Raw genomic sequence first — 26,444 nt, forward strand, 5'->3', positions numbered from 1 at the left:
TACATTAAGTAAACCACTTACGTAGCGAAAACCTAGAATATGTTCCTCAAGGTAAATATTTGCGGCTACAAAATGAAACCATAATAACACTCAATTATTTTTTCCGCGTTCTAGCTATTCATTCTCGCCATCGCCGTTCTGCACGTGCACGCTTTGGTCGAGCTTCGTGATCCACATGAAGAACATGGCCCCGTCGCTTATGAGTTCCAATATGCTGTGCACGATCCACACACTGGTGATATAAAATCGCAGAAGGAGTCACGCAAGGACGATCGTGTTGAAGGCGTTTACGAACTGATCGATTCCGATGGCCATCATCGTGTCGTCCACTACAAAGCCGACGATCATAGCGGCTTCGAAGCTGTTGTTTCACGTGAACCGACCAATATCAAAATTCCAGTTCCCGAAGTGCATCACAAGTTAGTTGCTACCAAAATTTTGGCACCAGCTTTGCTGCATCATTAGAACGCCGAAAAACCCGCATTGAAACCACCATATCATAAATATTCTAGAAATACTCGATACGACGGTCTTGTGTGAAAGTCGAAGCTTCGTGGCGTCAAGCATGGTTATTTGTGGAAATCGTTGCATTTACTCATATTTACACTTGCATTTTTGTGTTTTAGCCATAAATCCTATAATTAGCTAAGTTTTAACAAAGTTTTTAAGTCAAATTGTGAAAGCATCCCTTATGTGCCATTTTATTATAATGATATTTGTAAATATTTCTGCAATCTCCCGTTAAATATGCCATGCAAATGTACATACTATACATACACATACATACACATAATGAAATATAAATGCGTCAATGTAAAGAAAATAACGCTTATTGTTCGTTAATTGAAAGAAGAAGTGTGCAAGGGATTAAGATGTTGGTAAAGAAACAAGATTCCAGAACAACGGTTATCGCTGATTTTGCGAAGCCACTTGATTCATCCATTTTCTAGGCTCATAAGGTAGGTAGGTAAGTAGAGGAAACGTCTGACGACGCACCTACTACCCTATTAGACCCATTGTGAAACCACCGGGTCTAAATTCCGCATACTCTATTATGTCCACATTGTGCTCCTGATGAAGTTTGTCAATACTCAAAGTTTTATCTGTGTAACCTCCTAAACAAACTCTGGTTTTCGCAGTCTGCTGGCAATTGCAAAGTGGTGAATGCTCTGGATAGCTCATCCGCTTCACATTTAACAGGATGTCTTCGAACCCATTGATTATCTAGTTTTGACCCATCCGTATAGATGCTTAATCTCGTACCCCCGTCGACCTAGCACATTCCTCATTCTTCTCTGAAAGGGAAGGCAATAACCTACCGAATTTAAGTTCAATTCTATAGGATTTCGAAAATCCGTGTAGAAACGAGAACTTACTCTGTTAAGTACCTTAGAATGTCCTCTTATTACAGGCGACTTCCTACAGTCTAAGAGCTGACTTCGTTGCTAATTGCTTGCAGAACCAGACTGTGGGCAGTAAATGTAAAATAACGTTAAGTGCTTAACTTGGCGTTATTCTAAGAGCTCCACTGATGCTTATTTAGCTTCTGAACCCATCTGAGAAACACATTTCCTGAAGCGCTTCAAAGTAAGCCTCAGATGCCGCGATAATCTTCACGATCTACACAAATTTCTGTTCAGTGAGCGGCTTTTTTACGTTTAAAAAATGATGTTGTACGGATGCAAAAGCGGACAATGCGCTGGATGGGGAGCTCTTCGTAGTCGTAATTCGACCTAACAAATCTTTATTATCGCCTTCAAATATGTGACTTAATCCAATTTTCCATGCATTGCTATAATCTCGGCTGCCTTCAGTGAACGATTTTTACTGCCTTCAATGGACTTATGGTACGTTGCCTGAAGGGGATATTCTACTCTACATAGAAGCATGAATTTCAGGTAATTTTTAAAGTGTCGTAAAAAAGGCAATTAATATTTTTACTATCCATTTTTTTATGGTGTTTTTATTGATATTTTAAGAATACAGAAAAAGTTTTACAAAAAAATATTAAAAATTAAAATAATTAGAGGGGAGGGGGAGACAGGTGTAAAAAAATGGCGTATCCTGGTGACCTTTATCCTGACTCTCCTGGTGGTCTGAAAAAAAATCAAAAGAAATTCTTAATCTGTAAAGATGCTGTTATAGTCCCTACCTCAGGGAACACGAAAACAATTTTTTTTTTTTTTAAATGGCGACTGCCTGAAAATAAAAATCATTTTTTACGCTTTTGTTTTGAAATTCCAGAATTTTTTTTAAATATTAAAAACACAAATTTTGACACGATGCTTATAGGAACGATAAAGGGTTATATAAAGAAGGTTCACACAATTTTTCAATTTTCAATTTCGAGTAAATCGGTTGTATAGAACTTGAGATAATGTCGGTACCGTGTGGAAAAAAGTAGTTTCGGGAAAAACGCGTTTAAAAACTTCGATACGGCCGAACCGGGCTAGGTACTGCGTCACTAAAGTAAATGTAGCTCTTAAAATAATTTTAATTTTTAAAAATCCTTTGGAGGATATGTTCTTAAGGGTCTAAACTTCAAATATATGAAAAAAAATCGAATTTTTCAAAATTCTAGAGTAGAATACCCCTAGAAGCGGATTTTTCAGTTTCGAAAGCAGAAAAAGTCACAGGTAGGCAAATTTGCCGAATACGGTGCCAGAGTGATGACTCATGTTTCGTGTTTGACCTTTACAAGTCAAGCACAATCATGCTATTTGCAATGTGACGACGTTTTATCGTGGTGAAAAATCCATGAGTTTTCTAATTACAAATCCGATAGCTTATGCCGAAATGATTCACTTAGAGACTCAAAGCGACCAAGTAGTATTCTTTATGGAACATTTTAACGTGTGGATCAGTCCAAGTCAAATTTGATTAGATGATTTTTTAACACTTCATTACTGCAAGTCTCGGAGCCAATATTAGCGGACTTCAGGGATCAATATCACTCCTACCGCTCATATTGTGTTGAAATAATTACCGCATTAATAGCCTTATAAGTTTTGAGTTACTTCCGAATGTTGGCCGAGGCAGACTGTTTACATCGCTTTCCGAGACTAGCTCTTTGTGCAGAGTTACTATAATCCAAAAACATTACAAAATAAATATACAATACAGTAGTACACCAGCTGACATCCTAAACTATCATATTTAGGTCGAGTAGAAAAGCTTTATCACCGGACCTGCTCAGCCATCTTTTGAACTCGAAAGGTTCGAACTAAAAGTGAAACTCTGTCGAGTCTAAAGAGGACAATGTTTAAAATATTTTATTTATATAACAATAATAAGTAATTAATTAAATATATTATAATAATTTATTATTAAAAAACTATTTCTTAAAATTTATATAGTTCTTGTAGTCTAAATTTAATACGATGGTGCATAAAGTCCCGTTTGTGGAGCATAACTCGAAGTTGGTGAACCATATTCTGAACCATAAGAAATTGAATTCATATATTCTGTACTGGGATCATCATATATGTTGTGACAACTCAAGGTAGCTGAACTGTGTTGATCATAGCCTGCTTGATGAGCTGGTAATGAAGGAGACGCCACAGCATAAAGTTGTGGCTCACTCAAATCGATTTTATGCACATAGTTTGCATACTGGGATTCTGAAGCTGGCAGCAATGGTGACGCATAGCTCTGTGACCTCACATCTAATCTGAGTTCTTTATATTGAGACTCCGAAGAATTATTTTCATATTTTGACGCATCCGCAGGCAGTGGGAAGCCTAGGGACAGCGAAAGTGGTTGATAAATTGGTGCGGTAGAAAGTGGAGTCTGAGGTAAACTGTCATGTACGGCATATGAAGGTCCGTTGATGGATTGTGTGTAGCTGTTGGCAGCCGCTTTATTAAGATTTTCCATTTGCAAAAGACGAGTCAACTCATCAACAGAATAACTCGATTCTAACAAAGTATCCGGATAGATATTCGTGACCTGCGAATCTTCATATAAATTTGGTGCTGATTGAGGGTAAGCGATTGCTACTGGCTGCGGTTGAAGAGGCGGTCCCGATGGTGGAGGCACTGCTGGTTGAACTTTATACGCCAAGTTTCTATGAAGGTATGGATTTACCAACTCATTATTAGGATTTATAGGATAAATAGCCGAGGGTATGCTGTGCGGCGTTGACGGTTGAACCGGTGTGTATGACGTTTGTGAGTCTGGGACAAATCTAAGCAGATGCACGTGCTCCGAATTGAGCTGACCATTCCGTACGCGATGTGTTGTCTTTGTAACTTGTGTTATTTGTTTTTGTGCTGCTTGTGCTGCGCCATTTACCGTCACTTTGCGACAGAACTCCTTACAACCTCCTTTACATTCACAATAGCAATTGTTGTAAGTTGTAGCGGCTGTCGTTGTGACCGGCGGTGTAGGGGTGGTGTAATGTGCTGTACGCGGTTTTGTTGTTGTCGTCTTCTTAACTGGTGAACGTGCCGTTGTATGGGGTCTCTGTGTGGTGGGTGCATAAGTGGGCGGTTTTGGCCTTGCAGTAGTGGTTGTAGTAGGTCTGCTGGTAGTAGCGACCTCTTCACATGGCACTTCCTCCCATACTTCCTCCTCACATTGCGGACAATAATGATGGTAGTTAGGTGCAGACGCGGCTGCGGCAAGTATAGCGCAGGCCAGCACTAAGAAATAGAACGAATCAGACTGAAATTGAAAGAGAAAGCATTAGCTTGTGTGTCCAATATGATCGAAAATAAAAGTGAAAGCAAAAAACGGGATATAACAAGTGATTGACCGCGAATTGGACTACGCTAAGTGGGTCAGAACGGCGATAGCAACGTCGGCAAAGCCGTTATGTCTTATTAAATAATCGTCTCTACCATATTGTCCATTTGGCACTTATAGTAAACCGAGCGGGTGGTGTTCGCAGCGACCTAGTCAGTGTTAATTTACCTTCAACAGCATTTTTTGCTTTTGTCTACCGGCGCACTCACTTAACGACAGATTCGTCGACGATTGTCAATTGAAACTTAAAAAACTTTTTTTTATTGCATTAAGTTTTATAAGCCGGTCGTCTTTAGTGCGACAGCGCAATGCATGGGTGTCGAATTATTTTGTTTTCCGCTGAACGCCGGCTCAGCACGCGCTTGCAAAGCTGACCAATATACGAGCGAAGGTTGTACGGGCAAAAAATGTTCGCCTAGGGCACGTTCAGCGGAAAAAGAAATGTGGAGAAATGGTAAATGTAGTACTAATTGTTTATTTGACCGCATGAAACGAAATATGTTTACAAAATAAACAACCGTTTTCCCGAAGTTACTTGTAAATTCCGACGTTGTAAGTTGCAGATATTTCCTATATTATTGATTCATAACCTTCGTAGGCTTAAGATGTACTACATATTTATATAAAGCTTTTAATTTAGATAGTAGTATTAGGGTGGTTCTTAGATTTTAGACAATGCACGCTCGAACAAATTGTAAATTTATAGAATATATTTTCATTCTGAAAAAATTAAAAGTAGGTTTATTGCTATTTTCTAAACACCGATTTCTGTGGTAATGTTTTAATATTTCACAAGCCTGGCTCTCGATTCCTCGCTAGCCAAGTTCACAAAGAGGTTTAATATATTTGAAGCTGAATCTCCTTTAAGACTAAAAATATTTGTTGGTCTTCTATAATTGTTTGCAGTACAACGTGTTAATGTAACATTTTTTTCGGAATCTGACCAGCATTAGTTGTCTCATTCTCAGCTAACCCCATCCGGATTCTAACCACTGCTATCGTAGTCACATAACCATGTTGACGTCAGTACTAATTCCATTCAGCTCATCCTTTCATCTCATCTCATCTCATCTCATCTTATCTCATCTGATCTCATCTCATCTCATCTCATCACATCTCATCTCATTTCATCTCATCTCATCTCATCTCACCTCATCTCATCTCATCTCATCTCATATCATCTCATCTCATCTTATCTCATTTCATTTCATCTCATCGCATCGCATTTCATCTCATCTCATTTCATCTTATCTCATTTCATTTCATCTTACCGCATCTCATCTGATCTGATCTCATCTCATCTCATCTCATCTCATCTCATATCGTCTCATCTCATCTCATCTCATCTCATCTCATCTCATCTCATCTCATCTCATTTCATCTCATCTCATCTTATCTCATCTCATCTCATCTCATCTCATCTCATCTCATCTCATCTCATCTCATCTCATCTCATCTCATCTCATCTCATCTCATCTCATCTCATCTCATCTCATCTCATCTCATCTCATCTTATCTTTTCTCATCTCATCTCATCTCATCTCGTCTCATCTCATCTCAACTTATCTCATCTCGTCTCATCTCATCTCATCTCATCTCATCTCACCTCATCTCATCTCACCTCATCTCATCTCATCTCATCTCATCTCATCTCATCTCATCTCATCTCATCTCATCTCATCTCACCTCATCTCATCTCATCTCATCTCATCTCATCTCATCTCATCGCATCTCATCTCATCTCATCTCATCTCATCGCATCTCATCTCATTTCATCTCATCTCATCTCACATCATCTCATCTCATCTCATCTCTTCTTATCTCATCTCATCTCATCTCATCTCATCTCATCTCATCTCATCTCATCTCACCTCATCTCATCTCATCTCACCTCATCTCAGCTCATCTCATCTCATCTCAACTCATCTCATCTCATCTCATCTCATCTCATCTCACCTCATCTCATCTCATCTCATCTCATCTCATGTTTCAAATTTGATAAGGCCTATAAATATTTACCTAAACTTCGAACAGAACATGCCTAATTTAGGCAAGCAAATAGTTATTTTGCAAAAGTCAAGAGAATTGAGGAGAAAGACTATACTGGACAAAAAAAATCCACTTGTTTTTTGTGACATGAAAAGAAGTGTTTATTATGTAAAACAAGCAGACAGAACCGGTATAAACCGGATAAATCCCTGATCGTATGAAAATTTGAGATGATGCAATTTAAAGAAATTTTATGTATTGTAAAATCTAAAGCTACAGGTTACAGAATATCTGGGGTGATAGAAAAATTTTGTTTTCAGATTTGACTTTAGGGTATCAAACTGCATTAGAAACACCTAAGATTTTTCATGTCACTATTTCACTATTAATGTCGTCCTCTCCTTGTTCAACAGTAGACTCATTGCACTATTGTCTTTATGGAGTCGTATTTTGGATATAATTCTGGGTCGTTTTGATTGCGAAAATTTGACTCTTCTGAGTTCTCCTCTAAATAAGTTTCGACATAAATGGTTGTATTGAATTAAGTCAACCGAAAACAATATAAAAATTTATATGTAGACGAGGACGGCAAGTTTACAAAACAGTTTGGCAAATTTTCTGTTCTTAACCAATGCTAAGATATTGTGAGGCACTTTTAGTGTGACAGCCTAAAATAAGTGATTTTTGGATATTTAAGGGTATACTTACGAGTATACATATTTTAAGAATACACAGTACATTCTTTGAATAAAAAACTTAAATATTTTTCGCGATCTTCGGTCCTCTATCTGAAATCAGTTCTACTAAAAGATGTCAGTGCAATTACATTTAGTTGAAAAAAATATCAGAAATTGAAAAAATGGCGGCGTTTTTAAGATAAATATGAATTTTGCCCTAAATTGTGGCCCTTTTTGGTCTGCCAAAATTCGATTATCGATTATCAGTTGGTAGGCCATGGTATGGAGATGTTTCGAGAAAAATGCATTCAAAAATAACATGATTAAACTAGGTGGTTGGATTATGGAAGATTATTACGGAAAAAACTATTTATGTCAAATAAATTTAATTATTTAAATCATATCGATTTAAAATTTTAGACTTAGACTTTTAGACTCAACAGGAATCCTATATATCCATAGCTATTAATCGCCTACAATAAGAGGCATTCTAAGATATTCAGTCAGTTCCTGTTTAAACCCACTACCGCGGATTTTCGAAATCCTATAGAATCCTATTCGATCGAAAATACTGCCTGCCCTTTTAGACAAAAGTAGAATAGTAGTGGGGTAGACAGGACGCAGGTAAAACTGGTTCAAACTAGATAATCGAATCCGTTGTGGTTTTAGCAAAACTGGATTTAGCAAGACTGGATCTTCCCACTGTGAAACCAATGCAATGTCTTCCAAGTGAGGATCACAGTAATTAGAGAATAGCTTCTTACTTGGACAAAGAGTGTGGTCATAACAAAAAAAAATTTATTTATGTAGTTATACAGAGTTTACCCGGAAAGAAATGGAACTGCGTCGATTTAAAAAAATTTATGGAACCAATTGTTACAATTTTTTAGAAACTTTCCAACTAGGCTCCTTCTGCGTCGATGCAGCCGAGATGATGATGCTTGGATCCCCTGTGTCGACTCAAAATGCTTGCCTTTCATCGGCCTTTTCAGGCAAGGAAGCAAAAAAAGTCCTCGGGAGCCACATTTGGGCTGTAGGGCGGCTGCGGAAGCGTTGAGATGCCGGCCTAGGTTAGGTAGCTGTTCACAAGAAAGGCGGTTGTCGTGGCCCGATTGACTCTTCCTTTAAGTCTCTTTAGATCTTTCACGTAAAACTTGGCTTAGTCGACGGTTTGAGTTCAAAACTTTGCGTACACATTGCCGGTGTTCAAAGTCGTAAGTCTCCCAGCACGGTTTTCGACCTCTTCCCGGCCCTCCAAAAAGGCCTTGTGCCACCGAAACACTACTTCTTGCTAAAGCAACATCTGGGTAAGCCTGCTTGATCATATCACACAAAATTTAATCGCGTACTTCTGCTTTAACGAACGCTGTGTTTTCGGCTTGCACCACTCACAGAAACGCGTCATGCGAAAATTTCTGTACTGACTCTCCAGGTGCTCGTTCGTTAGCTAGAAACACCCTCTATCGAATCCAGTCGATGAGCGCACGCTCCGAAGTACAGTCGCGGCGGAAGAAAATCAGTCCTATTACTTTTCGGATAAACCTAATATACTATATACAGATAGCAAAGCGACTTTGAAATCACCAAAATCTTTTAGGGTTTAATCAAAAATAGAGAAATGTATTGATCTCAGGCTGAATCTAAATAACACCATATTTCACAATAAGCTTGTAATGTAATGCTTCAGAAAATATTGATATTTCTGGTAACTGTGAAGCAGGTGAACTAACCGGAGCAGGCATCATCTTACAATTAGACTAGAAAGAAAAAGAGGGAATTCATATGCCTTTGGCTACTTGTAGATATTTAATCGACAAACATGTTATCTGAGTCTCGATGGAATCAATTCCTAACTTGCGAAACAAGCATGGCATAAATGGTATTTTGGCCGCTAATGCCGACTTTTAAAATTCAAAGGGAACGACATAAGAAATCTAGCAGGTGTGCTCACAGATCACTGTCCAATTGGCAGACATGTCAGCAGATCTTACAATGACTATTGTAGAATACGTCAGGAGGTAGAAGAAGAAGAGATTATAAAACATCTTCTATGCGAATGCAAACCTATCGGACGAAGGTTTCCTGACGATATTTCGGCTGTTGCACAGATACAACTTTTTGCATTGATGAACTTCGTCGGAGGCACAGTGTAGCTCAGAGAGGACCAATAGCGTGAGGGATTTTAATCTCTGTGGTTGGTCTTTCCAACGGAATGAAGGTCTACCTCCTCCTTCGCTTTCCTCGGCGGGTACTGCGTCGAATACTGTCAGAACTGGAGTGTTTTCATCCATTCGGACGACTTGATGTAGTGACGACAGCGTAGCCGCTATCTCTTAATTCGCTGAACTATGTCAATGTCGTCGTATATCTCGCACAGCTTATCGTTCCAATAACTGCGGTATTCAAAGTTTCCAATGCGAAAAAAAACATAAATCTTCCGCAAAATCTTTCTCTCGAAAACTCGTAACGCCGACTCATTAGATGTTGTCATCGTCTATGCCTCTGTGCCATATAGCAGGACGGGAATAATGAGTGACTTATAGCGTTTGGTTTTTGTTCGTCGAAAGAGAACTTTACTTCTCAATTGCCTACTCAGTCCGCAGCAGCATCTATTGGCAAGAGTTATTCTGCGTTGGATTTCAAGGCTGACATTATTGTTGGTCTTAATACGAGTACTGGTTCCAAGATCTATGACTTCGAAGGTATGGCTGTCAGCAGTGACGTGGAAGACTAGTCGCGAGTGAGACGACTGTTTTTTTGATGACAGGAGATATTTCGTATTTGCTTCGATATTTTGTCCAACCTGGAAAAAACATATTATATTATACCTTCTATTCAGATCTGCAGCTCGAATTATTTTCTCCAGGAGCAGATTGAAAAAGTCGTACGGAGTCGCCTTGTCTGAAACCTTGTTGGGTATAGAACGGCTCAAAGGAGTATTCCTTTCGAAATACGAGTGAGAGTAGTTTATGTATTCAAATTCAAAATCAAAGTAAAAACCTACATAAATACATACATACATACATATCATATATTCATTGTAAATGATTTTCTCAACAAAATATTAAGGTTGTGATTTCTAACCTCGCCAAAATCTGATCAAAATCGTCTGCAATATTTTAGAAGTTGATATCTACAATTTCACTTTTACATCCTCAGATATTAAATTTAATTTTACTTCCATATAACAATTACTTCTATCTGATAGTTTCATATCATCTAACGGCGTTATTTTTCACTCTATATATGGACAAAAGTCTCCCCTGAGAGAGCTACGGCTCCACTTGAACAGTGTTTAGATCATTTGTCAGTATTGTACTTGTATGTACTTTTAACACTTTTATATAAAATGCAAAAGAGCTGCTGACTGGGTTGCCACATTATTAATTACACGATCGAAACTAATTTAAAAAAAAAAATATATATTGATTTTTTATTAATTTTTATAGCTTTATATAAAACAATTATTTTAAAAAATTTATAAAAACACGTTTAATTAATTAAAGAATACCCATATATTTGGTAATCAGACATACGTAACAACTTTTGGTCTATATTATGGTAGACCCAACGCTGAGCGATATAAATACTCGAAATCTCGGATGTGGGGTGGAGCTTCATACACTGGCGCATCCGAGCTCATATCAGTCATATAAGGTTCTTTCAGTTTTTGGTTTAGAGGCGCTGATGTCTCCTCAGTGGGCGGAGTATCGTATGTAAGAAACGTATCTGGTAATTGGAGTGGAGTTTCCGCTGGTATATCCGTAGCCGGCATGACTTCTGTTAGCGACGATTCTGTGAGAGAATTTGATGATAAGACAGTGCTGCTCGAATTATTATTATCATCGATAATAATGGTTTCTGTGTTTGGAATAAACGTATTTGCCTCCAAAGATTTTACTATTTCCTTCTTATGGTTTGATTGTGGAGACACACTTTGGATTTGTTTGCTCTTCTCGATTGTCTTTGACAAAGCAACGAGTTCTACTTCGTTTCCTTTCGATTGTGCTTCCATATTGTCGTTAAATTTTTGGGTCCAAGGAGCTGTTTCTTTTACTACCGGTTTTTTATTCTTCATTTCGTTGTTCTTTTTGCTCGTTTCAACTGACTTGGCATCTAGTTGGTATTGATTTGGTGAACCTAAATACATTTTTGGATTTTTGCTCTTTTTCTTCGAGTTCAGTATGATAAATTGAATCTTCTTCTCCCCATCTGAAATCAGTTTTTCTTGTTTCTCCGTAACTGTTTGCTTCTGTATTTCTTCTGGGGCTGTCGTAGTCGCATCACTCTGCTTTTCCTCTGTCTGCTGCATTGCTGCCGCTTCATAACGCTTAAGGCTTTCGTAATAACCGGGCTGATCGGGTGTGATGATTTCTATCGGCTCATCGGCGTTTAAAATTTGGTATTGTGGCGTGCCCAGCTCATAGGTGATGGCATCACCCTGATGTATTTCATTGTGTAGGTCTTGCCATGGAAAGGACGCAGTGTCGTTGATGATATCATACTCAGCTTGGGTGAATGCTTTTTCGCCGTCTACACTTCCGTTGGCGCAATTAATTAAAAATACGGTTACAAAAATAACTGCTAATACATCTGGGCCCATCTTGCAACTGATGCGTCTGTTAGCAAACCATAAACAGTGAAATATTTTCAAAGTACCGTTTGGATGCAAACGTGTCAAACGGCACGAAATCGCAAAGAAGAAAGACAAACGTGCGTCAAGTGATGAAAACTAAAGATTTAGATGAAGCGCAAATCAAAAGATAAATTATGAACGTGTAGGGAGGGGCTAAGTTCAGCTGCATCCAAACATTTTTACGCACAAATTTCATTATGGAATAATAAAAACCATTATATGTAATATATGGGAGCTGGGATAGTTCATGTATCAATATCGCACATTTATGGCATTAAACGATAGTATATTCAATATTATACTTTCACTTTACGTATACTTTGCTAATATATTTTACATACTGACGGCTATATACAGTATAAAGCCAATCGGATGCTTGGAAAACCGTATATTAATTATATCGGAACAAGAGGAAGTATTGTCCTAATTTCATACATTTTATGAGTGTAAACTGTTATTGGAAAGATATTTTTTTCTGAGCGTCATTAAGACTTCTTACTCATTGGCCGATAGATGAGGTAAAGAGTGATCCATTTCTGGGTTTCCTACTATTTTAAAGAAAAAAAAAACGGAAACTTCAAATTTGATGGAGAATGTTTATTATCACTCGAAAGAACATTATTGGACATTTATTTTTTGAAGATTATTAATTTTGGCAGCGGCTACGTTTCAACGGTCCATCCGTTGAATCCAATTTTCGATGACTCATTCGAGCACTTCGACTGATAACTGGCAAATGACACGCTTGATATTTTGCTCCAATTTCACTTTTAGGCACCAAGCAGTCGGTTATTATGGCACAATAACGGTCGCAAACCTAACCAAACCGTTTTTTTTTCTGAATGAAATGGCAGCATTTGAATCTCTTTAGCTTACTCCTCGTCCTAAATGAGGCAATTTTGCTTGTTTACATACCCGTTGAGCCAGAAATGGGCCTCGTGGCTGAATAAAATTTGGCTCGAAAGCGTTGGATCTTCTCGGAACTTTACAAGAGCCCATAGAGCGAAGCGATGTTGCTTGGGAAGGTCGAGCGCATTCAGTTCTTGCACAAGCTGTATTTTGCACGCTTTCAATTTAAGATCTCAACGTAAAATGCGCGAGTCGTTCCATATGCCGAATCGATTCTCCACGGTCTTCGTGTACAGTTCAAAACAATACCGAACAAAAATAACATGACAGCTTAATACGAATCACACGTAATCTGTCGAAAAAAGGCTATTGAAACAAGTAAGGAAGGTCTAAGTTCGGGTGCAACTTGCAAGAATCAAAACCAGGAAAATGCTTTAAGGTATGAAACCAATCATATAGAGTAAAAGTCAACCGGATGTTCGAAAATCCTAATATTAGTTATATAGGGGCTAGGCCAAGTTTTCGCTCAAATTTATCTATTTTAGACACAAAGATACACTGTTATGAGTAAAACACGCTCTCTCATTTTAATTAGGATAACTCACATATTGGCCGATATATGGGGTACAAAGTCAACCGGAAGTTCTAAATCTTTATATTAAGTATATGGGGGCTAAGCGAAGTATTGATCCGATTCAACCCATTTTTACAGCGTCAGAGAAGTATCATCCCTGAATTTAAATTATATATCTTAAATATTAACCATTATTTGCTAATAAAAGTCAGGGGTACCGGGGTCTAAACATTCGGCACCTAGGGGCTTGAACAGTTTTTGTTGGGTTTGAACAATTTTTGGTCATAAGGTGGCATATACTAATCAAAGCTTAATCCCGTTATATTAATTGCTTCTTGTTTTGCGTACTGGAAACTTGAACGAAACAAATGGAATTTAAAATTGTGCTATATGGGAAGTAGGCGTGGTTATTGTCCGATTTCGCTCATTTTCACAACGTGAAATTTATCGAAATCGGTCAGTCGGGTCCCGGGATATGGAATTTCACCAAAAAATAGGCGATGCCACACCCATTATCCAATTTTCACACCGGCTCCCATAAGGCTTTCTCATACCGTCCCGTTTTAGTTTTTCTGCCAAAAGTTAACTAGATGAGGCTGTGAAGACAACTTTTCGCCCGTTATTTGAATAAGTCGAATGCCAAAATTTTGAAGCCCTCCATCGCTTAAAATCAGCTTTGTTTTCCTTTAATTTTGAATGCAGCTTTTTGGCTTTTTCTTTTAGCATTAAAGTACTTACTGGTCACTTCTTATTTCGCTTACGGATAAGCAACGATAAAGAGCTTTCTTCATTTTGGGCAGCTCAGAAGAACGCAGTGTTTTTTTCCATGCCCCGAAAGTGTGTTGTTTACGCATTTTAAAATAACTTGTCTTTTTGCTTTAATGCCACAAATTTTGGATTTAGCAACATTATATTTCATCGCCAATAACTGGACTCGTTTTTACGTACAAAATTTAAAATGAAACGCTTTAAACAAATCCAAACTTGCCACTGAAATTTGTTGCCCGTTACATGTAACCATAAAAACAGGAACCGTAATTTACTATTACTAATCGCTAAATTCAAAAGTATTTAAGATCGATGCAAAATACTTTCAAGCATTGAAACGTTTTTTGTTCATGTTTTAGAGCTTTCTTGCCTTGCCATATGCACTGGGCTTAAGGGGGTATTCTAGTCTAGAATTTTGAAAAAAATCGATTTTGTTTTGCATTTTCTTAAAGACTGAACCTTTAAGAATATATTCCCCAAAGGACTTTTAAAATTTTTTTTTTTAAATTTTTTTTTCTATTATTTACCGACTTATAGCTATTTTAGTGACGCAGCGTGCAAACCGGCTGCAGTTAGACTCAAATCTTTAATCGCGTTTTTCTCGAAACTACTATTTTCAACACTTCTGACATGATTTCTCAAGTTCTAATGAACCGATTTACTTGAAATTTGGTGTGGACCTTCTTTATGTATCTCTCTATAGTTGGAACTAGGACTATTAAAAAATTTTGACTTTTACTATTTTTAAAAAATTTTGATCTTTTCCAAAAAACGGGCAAAAAATTCAAGCAGTCGCCATTTACTGAAATTTTTTTCTTTTTCAGATCACCCAAAGTGTTGAAATCGTGTCAGGAAGGGCGCACCCTTATTTTCCACCCCCGCCACGCCACCACGCCGCAATTAATCAAATTATTACAATTTTTTTTTTTTTATTTTTTTTTTGTATTCTTAAAATCTCAATAAATATCTGATAAAAAATTTGATAGTAAAAATGTTCTTAGTTTTTTTTTTTTATTGGACTTTAAAAATGCCGTTAAATAGCATTTCTTGACAAGAATACCCCCTTAACATACATATACGTATATAATAAGTAAGTTGTCTGGGCCCTTGAAGAGTTATATAACGATTTCGACAATTTTTGGGCGTAATATGAACTGCCTTAGGGGCACTATTTTTGTTTGATTTGTATACTATACAGTGAAGGAATCAGAAGGAATTTAAAAGTTTGTTATATGGGAAAAAGGCGTGGTTGTCAATGTGGCAATGTTTAGATAACCTCACAGACCAAATTTGGTTGAAGTAGTTCGTGAGCTATATGATTTTACGTTCATTGTCTAATTTTAGCACCTGTTCCAATAAATCCCTTCTCTACCATCTTGGTCATGATTCAGGCAGGATTCGTACTTTTTGTAGTTTTCACCAAACATAACCATTATATGGGAGTAGGCGTTGCTATTATCTGATTTTACAAAATTTTCACAGTATACTCCTATGAAGAGTAAAGCCTTTCTTCGCAGCATTTTTGTTTGATTATGTTTGAAGGGTGTGTACCTTAAACTATTTATTGAGTGGGGATACGCCTACTTTTAAATAATTTTTAGCTCAAAAGTGTCCTTTGTCCCCTGCATGAAATAACAGTTTTTTTTTATTTTAATCAATTGCTTATTGCGAAGTTTTGTGGCCGTTGATTACATGCGTTTCATTAAAATATTTCAATTTTACTTAGGTTATCATCTGCACGATCAGACGGACCGACGTTAATCCTGATCATTTATACATATACAAGGTCTGTCGCAAAAGAAACAGGACTGTTAAAAAAACAACAAAAAATTAACATTTTTCAAATTATATTTTTTTATTCAAAGCAGTTTCCTTGTGCTTCGATACAGCGTTTAGTCCGGTCAATTAGCATTTGAAATGAGTGTTTAAGGTCATTTTTCGGAATGCTCTTGAGAATATCGGGCGTCGCCTTTTGGATAGCTGAAATGTCCTGAAACCAGTGTCCTTTCATGGGCAAATGAAGTTTTCCAAATAGGTAAAAATCACAGGGTGCCAGATCAGGCGAGTAGGGTGAGTGATTAATGGTTAATATGGAGTTTTTAGTCAAAACATCAGTGACAAGCGACGACCGATGAAACGGCGTATTATCGTGCAACAGGCGCCAGGACCCTGCCTCACGGTATTGTGGTCGAGCACGATGAATGCGTGACAAAAGACGCTTCATAACACCAAGGTAAAACACAGCATTAATCGTTTGGCCAGGTAGGACGAACTCTAGGTGTACAATACCCTCGGAATCGTAAAAACAAATCAGCATTGTCTTTATTATTGACTTCTGAAGACGACCGACTTCTGACAAGATCGATCCATTTCTAAAGCGGATGGTTACTGGTGATCGAAATTGGGACATTTACGAAAATGTCAAGCGAGAACGGTCGTGGGAGAATCGAAGTGAAGATTGTTGGTCAGGAAGGTTTTGCTGTGCGTTTAATGGAAATGGCAGGCAATCATCATGAGTTGCAAGTGAAAACTACCTATTCCTTTCTGGGGCTAATGACATAATCGCTCAGAAAAAGCGGTGATTCGAGCATCCATAAATTGGTTTCTCATAACGTTTACTCTAGTAGATAAAGCGCATTCTTAGAGATGCCTTACAGTGTGTATCGGAGACGCTATTTCTGCTGTGGAGCAGAGTATCGGAGAAAGCTCGCATTAGTGCTCGGACTCGACATACGGCCACAATTGCTTTAAAAAGTGATCTCAACTGAGGTTTATTCGAGCCAGCCGAGACGGTCACTTGCCTCGAATCATTTTTAAAACATTTTAGCAATCCCTTATTTTTATAATAAAGCTAAATTCTTAGCACGGCTTTATATTTTTTCTTGAAACGAACGTGTAACGAACACAAAATTGATTACTCACAGAGTTTTTGCCATTGTGTCATATGCAAAAATGCAAAAGTACTCATGTAAAAATTATACAACACATGTTATTTATCGTTGATTTGTATGTTTCTGTCAAAATTAGAATTCCGTTAGCAAAAATCTGTAATTTATATTTTGTGTTGAAATCTTGCGTCGATGTTTATCCTTATCAGTATATCTCACATTTCCGAACTTCATTAGCAAAAATCGTGCAAGTAAATATGCAAATAACTGAATGTTTTCTGCTAGAAATAAACAAGCCCATATACATACATACATACATACATACATACATACATACATACATACATACATACATACTGACAAACAGATATACTCGCATGCAAATGCGTAAGAGTATTTGGAGACAAGTTTCGTCAGCTTCTACGCAGAATTGGCGACGCCAAACAGGCGTTTCAAGTTGAAATTGGAGCAAGTAGGATTTAAATTTCCAACGCATAGGCAGCACTGGTCAACAAAATTATTTTCACTTCTGCATGGTTAGTTATTGATTGATTTCATTTAATAAATGCCTTAAAATGTACCGAGAATTTTTTGAGATTCTCCACGTTTCTGTAGGATATTTAATAGGTCATGTTCTTTAGCTTTGACCACGAACTTTAGTCAAATGGATTCAAATCTGAACTTCCAGACGATCATTAATATGCTGCTACAAAACCAGAAAGATTGCTTTAAAGTCACTGTTTTGTGGTTTCAACCTCATATGTTGGAGCAGAATATGGCTGAAAGATCCAAGATCTTCAACGAAGAGAGTACTTAAATTGGGTTACCATGCCTTCTAAAATATCATGCTGTTACACTTTTGTCCAGTTTAAACCCCTTTTTCACAGACGCATATGAAAAGATTTTAATCGGTCACTGCATACGGCACTTATATGCCATATAGTATCATTCGAAAGACCATTCTTTCTTATTTATTTTTTGAAGATTACCTCTTTCAAATGTTGGCCATGGCTACGTCTCAGATAGTCCATCCATTCAGTCCAATTTTCGACGACTCGTCCGAGCCTTTCGACTGGTAACTGGCGAATAACACGCGTGCTGCTTTCGAAGCGTTGTTCTCATAGACCAGTAGTTGTTCTCCCACAGGAAAAAGTCTAACAGTGTAATATCACACATTCTTATAGACATTATTTTTAAAAAAATATGGACCGATGATTCCACCAGCCCACAAACCACGCCAGAAAGTTGTGTGTTTCTGAATGAAATGGCAGCGTTGGAATCGCTTCAGGTTGCTCCTCTTCCTAAATGAGGCAATTTTGCTTGTTTACATACCCATTGAGCCAGAAATGGGCCTCATCGCTGAACAAAATTTGGCCCGAAAACGCCCTATCTTCTTAGAACTTTTGAAGAGTCCACAGAGCGAAGCAGTTTCGCTTAAGAAGGTCGACCAGCTTCAATACTTGCACAAGTTGTATTTTGTACGCTTTCAATTCAAGATCTCGACGTAAAATGCACCAAGTCATACCATACGTCAGAGTCCGAGTTGTGCGAACAGCGCCAAATCGACTCTCCACGGTCTTCGTGTGTGCTCTCAGCTACGGTTGCTATATTTTCTTCACTGTGTGCTGAACGTGGTCTATTCGGTCGGATATCAACCAATAATAAATGCTGAACCTCAAAATGGATAATGGTGTTGCGAATAGTTCCAATCAGTAGGCTGATTATTTTGACCATATGTTGAGCGAAGCGCGCAAAACACATTCTTTACAAAACGTCAATTTTTCTAATAGCGTTGAACGTCTTGTAAACGTTGTTCAGGGTAAGTCTTTGCATGACAAAATGCAAAACAGTTCCTCTACTTGGATTTATTTCCATTACAAAAGTTTGATTGAAACAATTTTGTAGCGCCCTGAGATAATAATCCGAATTTGCCAAATTTTGTGAAAGTATGTTATCAAATCCAAAAAAAAAATATTTGATACAAGAACTTGAATTTGTTCGTTCAGTTTCTATGGTACACAGCTATATGCCATAGTTGACCGTATCTAAGAGGGTTGTAGTGATGGCTTGGATAAAAATGTAATATATACAGATATAACCTATAATTTTCGTGACGATAACCTGCCACATAAAAAGTTGTTCATACAAGGATTTAATTGGATCGGTCAGTTTGTATGGCAGCTGTATGGTATAGTTGTCCGTTATCGTCGATTATAGCAAATGACTAGCTACTTGGTGAAATAGCATATTTATAAAATTTCAGGACGATATCACAAAAACTGAAGGACTAATTCACGTATTTACAATCGACTCTGCTCAACACGCTGATCATTTATAAGCATATGTGACCTGGTCTACGAAAAGGGAGCTAACGTGCGAAAACTAGTTTTCTGGGAAAAGCTGTTAAAAATAATCGTCAGTTTCTCGTTATCTCATTAATTGTTCTCCTTTTTTTTGACACCTAAGCCCCCTTTCCGTAGACCAGGTCACATATATGTAAGTATGTAGTACTGCACTGAGTTCGCTTTTGGGTGTTACAAACAAAGCGGCAAACTTAATATGCCCTGCTCTTTATATGGTAGCTTCACTTTTTTCTGGATTCCTTCTCCCATGCATGCATTGTAAACTTTGTAACAGAATTTATGGCATGGCTAAGTATTTTGGTTCAAAGAATTCTTTAGTTTGAAAATATTGTGTTGACCAGTACAAAAAGACTATACGCAGCGCCAACAGGTAAGAAAAAGCACAGCAAAATAGATCATTGCAGCGACACGCGCCAACCGCAAAGAAAAAATGCCAAAAAAATATCGGTACCTAGACGAGAGATAAACAAATGGGCATGCGTATCGATGAACAAAACAAGATTTCTGCTAAATCCACTAAGAGTATATTGAAAAGATACCCGAAAGTGTTATGAAAATACTTGCATTTAAAAGAAAAAATATTTGAAATGCACTGTAAAGAAATTAAAAGAATTAAAAATTTTAAAATGACCAACATGTAGGACTTATTTTTGTAAGACTGTAAATGCTAAATAAGATATGAGAGCGATATTTTTAACGGTAAGGCGTTGGGTGGTGGTTTTGAGGCACATATATACATACATGTGTAGGCATTTGCATACACTCGATATTGGTTGAAATTGTAGTGATACTGTAGCAAATTGTTGTTGTGGGACCGAAACTAGCACTTGTGCCACCACAGCGCAACTGCGGCGGCAGAAATTTCCAAGCTAACGGACATCAGCGGTCACACAATATAAAAGTTGGCGGCTAATTGATCAGAATCATAGTACAGCACAGGAGTTCCACGAGTACAAGTCGATACACCACAGTACAGTAGTACGAAAAAGTCAGTGTACAGCAGCTTAGCTTAAAAGTGAAATCCTTCGAAAACACATACAAAATGTTCACTGTACGTGCCACGTGTAATTATAAATTAATAAAATATTTAATTTGGCTAATATGTACATATCCTTTTACAGTTATTCGGTCTATTCATCATCGGTTTGGGTGCTACTACCGCCATCGAATTGGGACATGCACCACTGTTGCTCAAGCCGGCGCTAGTCAAGACCGTCGAAGTCGAGGCACCAGCTCACTATGAGTTCTCCTATTCGGTGCGCGATGATCACACCGGTGACATTAAGAGCCAAACGGAATCCCGCAAAGGCGATGTTGTGCAAGGACAATATTCATTAGTCGATGCTGATGGCTATCTACGCACCGTTGACTATACATCTGATGCCCACAATGGCTTCAATGCGTTAGTGCGTCGTGATCCGCTCGGTCAAAAGGTGGTTAAGGCTATTGCACCAGTAGCCAAAGTACTCGCACCTATTGCCATTGCACCGAAATTACCATTGCTCTCCTTGGGTCTGCAGAGTAAGTACTGAGCATAGACAATGGCAATGAAGCGATTTCGTACGAATAGCAGCATAGTTGGTTGAACGAGCAGTTGAATCAGCACATTGTCACACAACCAAATCATTGAGAAATCATTAAGCAATGCATCAACTTTTTTAAACAAATCGACTCTACGAGTAGTTTACATTTAAACATATATATACCATACATGTATAAACGTAATATCTAGATTTTTTTAAGTTCACTACATTTTGAATACTCACGCGTCAACCACGAAACACTACATACAAATACACAAGCAATTTTAAGTTGAATACTTTTTTTATTTGAAAACACCACCGCTGCAATATTCAAGCAATCATTGGCGACTCCTGTAGGTACACTAAGCGTGCCACACCGGGCACGTGACCCTTCTGGTCAGCACTAACCTTTCGGCTCAACACGTTACACTCTTACATTCACATATAACATGTTAGCACAGTTTTTGATTTTTTTTTACGTTCGTTGTCACGTCTTGAGAATCGTCCGTTTGCGCTCCTGTTTCTGCGATATATTGAGTTACTGGTGTCGCAGCATCATCGGCAGTGTTTTCGTTTTAGTTCATTTCATTATTCTAACATTTATGAAACACAGCTTTGTTTAAATTGCCATAACACTTGTACAACTCACTCAACGGTAAAGCTATTGTATGTTAATTTGTTATAAATATGTTTACACATAAAATTATTTGCAATTTGCTGTATAGAAAGCACTTTATGCATTTTCAAATAAAACTAGAATGCGATTATAAAAAAAAGTCGTTTTTACTCGTACCTCCGAGAGGGTTCAAAAATGTTTGGCTTGACGAGAAATCTTTTCTTGTCTTAGAATGATAACTTTAACTAAAATGTTGTCAAAATTGTATGGCTTTTATCCAAACATTCCGATGTTCTCGATACACTTAATCTTTCTTGATAAGCAAATCTGGTTCAGAAACCCAGCTAAATGTGCGAGTGCCCACAAATTACTGAAACTGATTATTCAACTGCGAATTGCTACTTAATCACAACATAATCAATCCATTTCTGAAGCCGGTGGCTACCGTTGCTGAAAAGTGAGCCACTTACGACACCGTTAACCAAAACAAAATCATAATTGAATCGCTGTAAGTTCGTCCAAACGGGCAGTCTGGACTAATATAAACTGGCTTGAGGCCACTAACACTTGGTGGCAGGGAGCCTCACATTAAACTCAACCCAATGGTGGAATAGGCACGTAGAATTAACACTATCCAGTATCACCAAGGTGCTCATGATATGCAGATGTCTAGTCGGCAGATCTTGCGACTGCAAGTTAGATATCATCAGGTGGCTATTATCACTTATGGAACAATTAATTCGGAATCTTCTTTAGGCTTTTAAGTATCGAAGCTGCAAAGACTCGCCTGCGTCTGCGCTTCAGGGCACTTGCCCACTTCCTTGAAGTCTTGCTGGAGCTCACACTGCTGCATCTAGTGATCAAACAGGCAGCGAAAGATACCATACTGCTTATGGCAGTAGGGAAAATAATGTTGCCTCAACAAATGAAGGTCTTAGGGACAGACACACCACTGACTTTTCTTCCAAGAGACGACGTTACGCAGAGAGTAAACTTCATAAAGAAGTTTAGAGTTATTCTCGGCGGTAAGGCGGAGTGGAGTGATTCCACCCCAACCTACTACTGAGGAGCAGTCCTATGCAGTGGTACAGCTTAAGGCATTGGAGCAGGCGTTGTGAGACCTCATACCAAACTATCCATACCAATGGTATGTTTTCTGAGCATCTTTCAAGCATAAGTCTTTGCTAAAAGTCAGAGTGCAGAAATCAATCTCCATCGCAACTATCGTAACCAACGTATCGCTCAGTGATAGTCAAGTGGCACTAAAAGCGCTCTCAACTTATGAGGTCAAATCGCTATTAGTGGGGGAGTGTATAGGCAAGCTGAGCCACCTATCAGTTTACAACCGTGTACACCTGAACTGGGTACCGGGGCATAAAAGGCTTCCAGGATGATCGGGACAGAACCATGCATTGCGGTGAGGCCCCACACCTTAAAGGAGTTGCTCCACACGGAGGAGAGAGTGGGTAGAGAACGGCACTGACAGCAGGCAACTGAAATGCGCCACGCCAAGTTACTATTGGGAGATTACAACCTGGCAAGAAACACTAGTCCAACATGGGCATAGTCTTATACACAAACTGCCGATTTTGCGACATGGAACAGGAAACTCCAGAAAACTTCATTCCAGATTATCCAGCGGGCTCAAGGCCCTAGAATCTATCTATGCCGACAGGGATCACCTCAGCCGCGCCGAGCAAGCTCCTGGAATTATTCAGAGTGCTGGACCTTTGTGACCATATGTGATATGAGAGAGGGCACAATAGACCATAGGTCGCAGTGCAAAACCTCAATTACTTCCTTTTCTCTTCATTCGCACCAATACTATCAACAATTGGACAATCTTTAGGAAACAATCGATCCGAAGCGGCCATCTTTGACCAATAGAAAAGAAGCTCTTAGAGCTTTGTTTGGGAGGTTAGTATGCATTCACAATATATCTTCAATATATATGTGTCTGAAACTACTTATCTCTAGAGACTATTTTCTTGAAGCATCATGAACTCGAACACGAGATCGAAATATGTCTCGAAGAATGTCTTGAAACGTTAGACAAGGTATGTAACCTCACAGTGTGTGAGTCTATCAATCAGTATTCAGGCAGAACAACTGTCACAGTGGCGAGAAGAATATTAAAAGCATGTAATTCAAAGATCATCTTGCGATCCTTTCAGGACAAAAAGGAGGTTGTGCCTCGCAAGGCTTCATTGTTGACCAGTGCTTGGTGAATCACGAGAGATCCGTGGATTCAATGCTATAGCGCAAGAGGACAGCGGGGTATTCAATCGTTCCCAAACTCATAAAGTGGTAAGATTGCGGTATAACAAGTTCATTGGCTTTGCATTTTACAGCGATTCCAAAAGAGGTTTGATGGTAATGATAGAGAGATCAAACACTTCTTGTCACATCTTGAACGCACTGCCAGGTCTGCCATGTGATATAATTCTCACCTCTCTGAAGTTTGCTACACTTTGAAGCAGTGTATTTACTGCTACTTCAGAATGTCCCTGCTTAGAACCTCCCATGTACCCAGCTTTCCTGAGTCTAATAGCAGCAATCGGCTCAATGCACCTGCGAGCTATTTGTAGAACTATGGCATTGATGGCCATTGTTGATGTTATTCTTAGTGCACCACAGATTCCAATGAGGGCCTCTTTCCGTTTCCACGACAGTCGCGTCTAAGTAACCTGAACGGACATGGATTTTTATCCAGCCAAGGACTGTCAACTCGGCACCATTCCTCGAAATTACTTCAAAAAAGCTTTCTGCCGCTGCAACAACAACAACAAAATTGTTCTGTAAACACGTTTCAGCTGCTTAACGAGGCTACAACCGAATTAAGTCTTAGAGCAGTGTAAGGTAACATCTCACATTGGATTCCACAAACAGACGCAAGCATTTTTATTAGATAGATAGATAGTGTTATGAGATAATGCACCGCGACCTAGGGTCTATTGTGCCCTCTCCTATATCACATGTCTTCCCAGAGTCCCAGCAGTCTGAATAGTTCCAGGAGTTTGCCGGGCGCTACTGAGTTGATGTGATCCCTGCTGATATAAATGGAATCCAGGGCCTTAAGCCTTTTTCCACAGACTGCTGTGCAATCCAGGATTAGGTGTGCTGGAGTTTCCTGTTCCAGGTCGCAGAACCGCCAGTTAGCACAGGAGACTATGCCCATGTTGGACAACTGTTTCCTGAGCCTGCAGTGCCCTGTGCAGATCGCGACGAGGAGACGGCATTCTTATTAATAACAACTCAATTTGCATAAATAATTTCATTTATTTTTGAATGTTTGTGAAATGGTATGTGTAGTATGTACATATGTGGAGTATGTATGTATTTTATTATAAGAGTATGTGTATAAAGGGTCGTCCACATTACATGTCTTCAACACTGTGTTAGTTTTTGCCCAACATGTTATCTGGACAACTTTAAATTCTGCTATATATGATTCAATATGTATGTATGTATGTATGTACATGCGTGTATGTAAGTGTATGTGTGTTAGGATCAATGCATATGTTTTACAGAACTGTCGATATAAATAAAATGTATGGATATGTAAGAATGAATATATATGTATGTAGGTATATATGTCACTACTACTTTTCTGCTGGCAAACTTTTAATGACGATGTAAGGGCAGCTGGCGGATAACTGGCACTTCCCGATGCACTTGAGCGGTGAAGCCCAACAATGGATCGGCATTATATTCCACAACACGACGCTGGCCATCAGGTTCAATAAGCGAGTAACGGCCGGTTACATAATCGCCATGACGATGCTCGAACTGATCCTTAACATCGCCGGTGTGGGTGTCGTGCACGGAATAGTGGAATTCATACTGCGGTGGGCTGTTTTCCTCCAATTCGATGGGAATGGGTATACCATGCCCAATGAGGCCTGCGCTGGTGCTGGCGAAGTAGCTGACGGCGAGCAAAGTGAGTGCGTACTGCAAAGGTGAGCAAAGAATAGTTAGATATAAGTTTTTTTTTATTATAAAGGAGGCTGTTGCTTACGAAGGCCTTCATGTTGTTTGAGTCTTTTGTTTAATTAATTACTGTGGCTTGAGTACTACTGCTGCTGCTACTTCAATTGTCTCGCTATGTTTAATGCTGTTTGCCCACATTGATGTAGCTTTTATACTCACTTGCACGAAGTCGGCCATATGAATATGATACGCATCATCTTCCGCCCAACACTGGTAGCATAGCCATGGGTCGCCCTTTGTGTTGTACCTCACATTGTTGTTGCTGTCCTATTGAGCTGTATTCAACGCGCTGTCGCGTAATTGTCACCGGATCCAACAGCCGGTCGGTTCTCCTGCAGTGCTTTTTGATTGAGTAATATGGCGAAAATTCAAATAAAAAATTTAATATCAAATGTAAGACAAATAAAAAGCCAAATAAATGTTAACTTTGTAGTAATATGTTTTTCGGCATTCACTCACTTACAGTGGTGGCCATTGAAATATGAGCAGGTAATGGGTAGGTAACACACTTTGTCACTCGTCACTTTCTTGGACATCATTGCTCACTTAGACAACTTGAAACGAACACGGCCATGATCGTGGGGAACCGGCGCAAATAGTAGTCAAGACAGGATTGACGGTCAGAAAGAATCATATACTACAAACTGCTCATCTACGGCTAAACTTTTCATTCGGCCCAGTACTGTCAACAATTCGACCATCGGAAGGAAACAATCGCCTATAAGCGGCCAATAGGATAGAATTTGTGTTTCATCAGGACAACTTCAGGTCACTCACATCGATACTGACTTGCCCGAAGCTTAGGTAGATTTGTTGGGACATTCT

The 26,444-nt window shown here is 38.7% G+C and overlaps 5 protein-coding genes across 5 annotated transcripts; 2 read left to right on the plus strand and 3 right to left on the minus strand.

Annotated features, from left to right (window-relative positions):
- LOC120769654 (cuticle protein 8) lies at positions 1-561 on the plus strand. Its single transcript, XM_040096759.1, has 2 exons — positions 1-51; positions 115-561. The coding sequence occupies exons 1-2, from the start codon at positions 40-42 to the stop codon at positions 463-465; spliced, it is 363 nt and encodes a 120-aa protein (XP_039952693.1). The 5' UTR covers positions 1-39; the 3' UTR covers positions 466-561.
- A 2,800-nt stretch (positions 562-3,361) lies between these two features.
- LOC120768897 lies at positions 3,362-4,970 on the minus strand. The gene is made up of 2 exons (XM_040095651.1): positions 4,915-4,970; positions 3,362-4,665 (listed from the first exon to the last, which is right to left on the minus strand). The coding sequence occupies exons 1-2, from the start codon at positions 4,924-4,926 to the stop codon at positions 3,373-3,375; spliced, it is 1,305 nt and encodes a 434-aa protein (XP_039951585.1). The 5' UTR covers positions 4,927-4,970; the 3' UTR covers positions 3,362-3,372.
- A 5,989-nt stretch (positions 4,971-10,959) lies between these two features.
- LOC120768787 lies at positions 10,960-12,015 on the minus strand. The gene has a single exon (XM_040095545.1). The coding sequence runs from the start codon at positions 12,013-12,015 to the stop codon at positions 10,969-10,971; it is 1,047 nt and encodes a 348-aa protein (XP_039951479.1). The 3' UTR covers positions 10,960-10,968.
- An 8,441-nt stretch (positions 12,016-20,456) lies between these two features.
- LOC120768924 (cuticle protein) lies at positions 20,457-21,597 on the plus strand. Its single transcript, XM_040095703.1, has 2 exons — positions 20,457-20,541; positions 20,612-21,597. Exons 1-2 carry the CDS (start codon positions 20,533-20,535, stop codon positions 21,020-21,022), a joined length of 420 nt encoding a protein of 139 aa, XP_039951637.1. The 5' UTR covers positions 20,457-20,532; the 3' UTR covers positions 21,023-21,597.
- Positions 21,598-24,943: 3,346 nt separating this feature from the next.
- On the minus strand, positions 24,944-25,701 carry LOC120767551 (cuticle protein 8). Its single transcript, XM_040093676.1, has 2 exons — positions 25,648-25,701; positions 24,944-25,580 (listed from the first exon to the last, which is right to left on the minus strand). The coding sequence occupies exons 1-2, from the start codon at positions 25,657-25,659 to the stop codon at positions 25,254-25,256; spliced, it is 339 nt and encodes a 112-aa protein (XP_039949610.1). The 5' UTR covers positions 25,660-25,701; the 3' UTR covers positions 24,944-25,253.
- Between the last annotated feature and the right edge of the window lie 743 nt (positions 25,702-26,444).

This window comes from Bactrocera tryoni, chromosome 2, assembly GCF_016617805.1.
Source record: "Bactrocera tryoni isolate S06 chromosome 2, CSIRO_BtryS06_freeze2, whole genome shotgun sequence".
Lineage (NCBI taxonomy): Eukaryota > Metazoa > Arthropoda > Insecta > Diptera > Tephritidae > Bactrocera > Bactrocera tryoni.

What these genes read in the sequence shown, in the direction of transcription:
- LOC120768787 (XM_040095545.1), bottom strand. Translation starts at nt 12,015, where the DNA reads ATGGGCCCAGATGTATTAGCAGTTATTTTTGTAACCGTATTTTTAATT.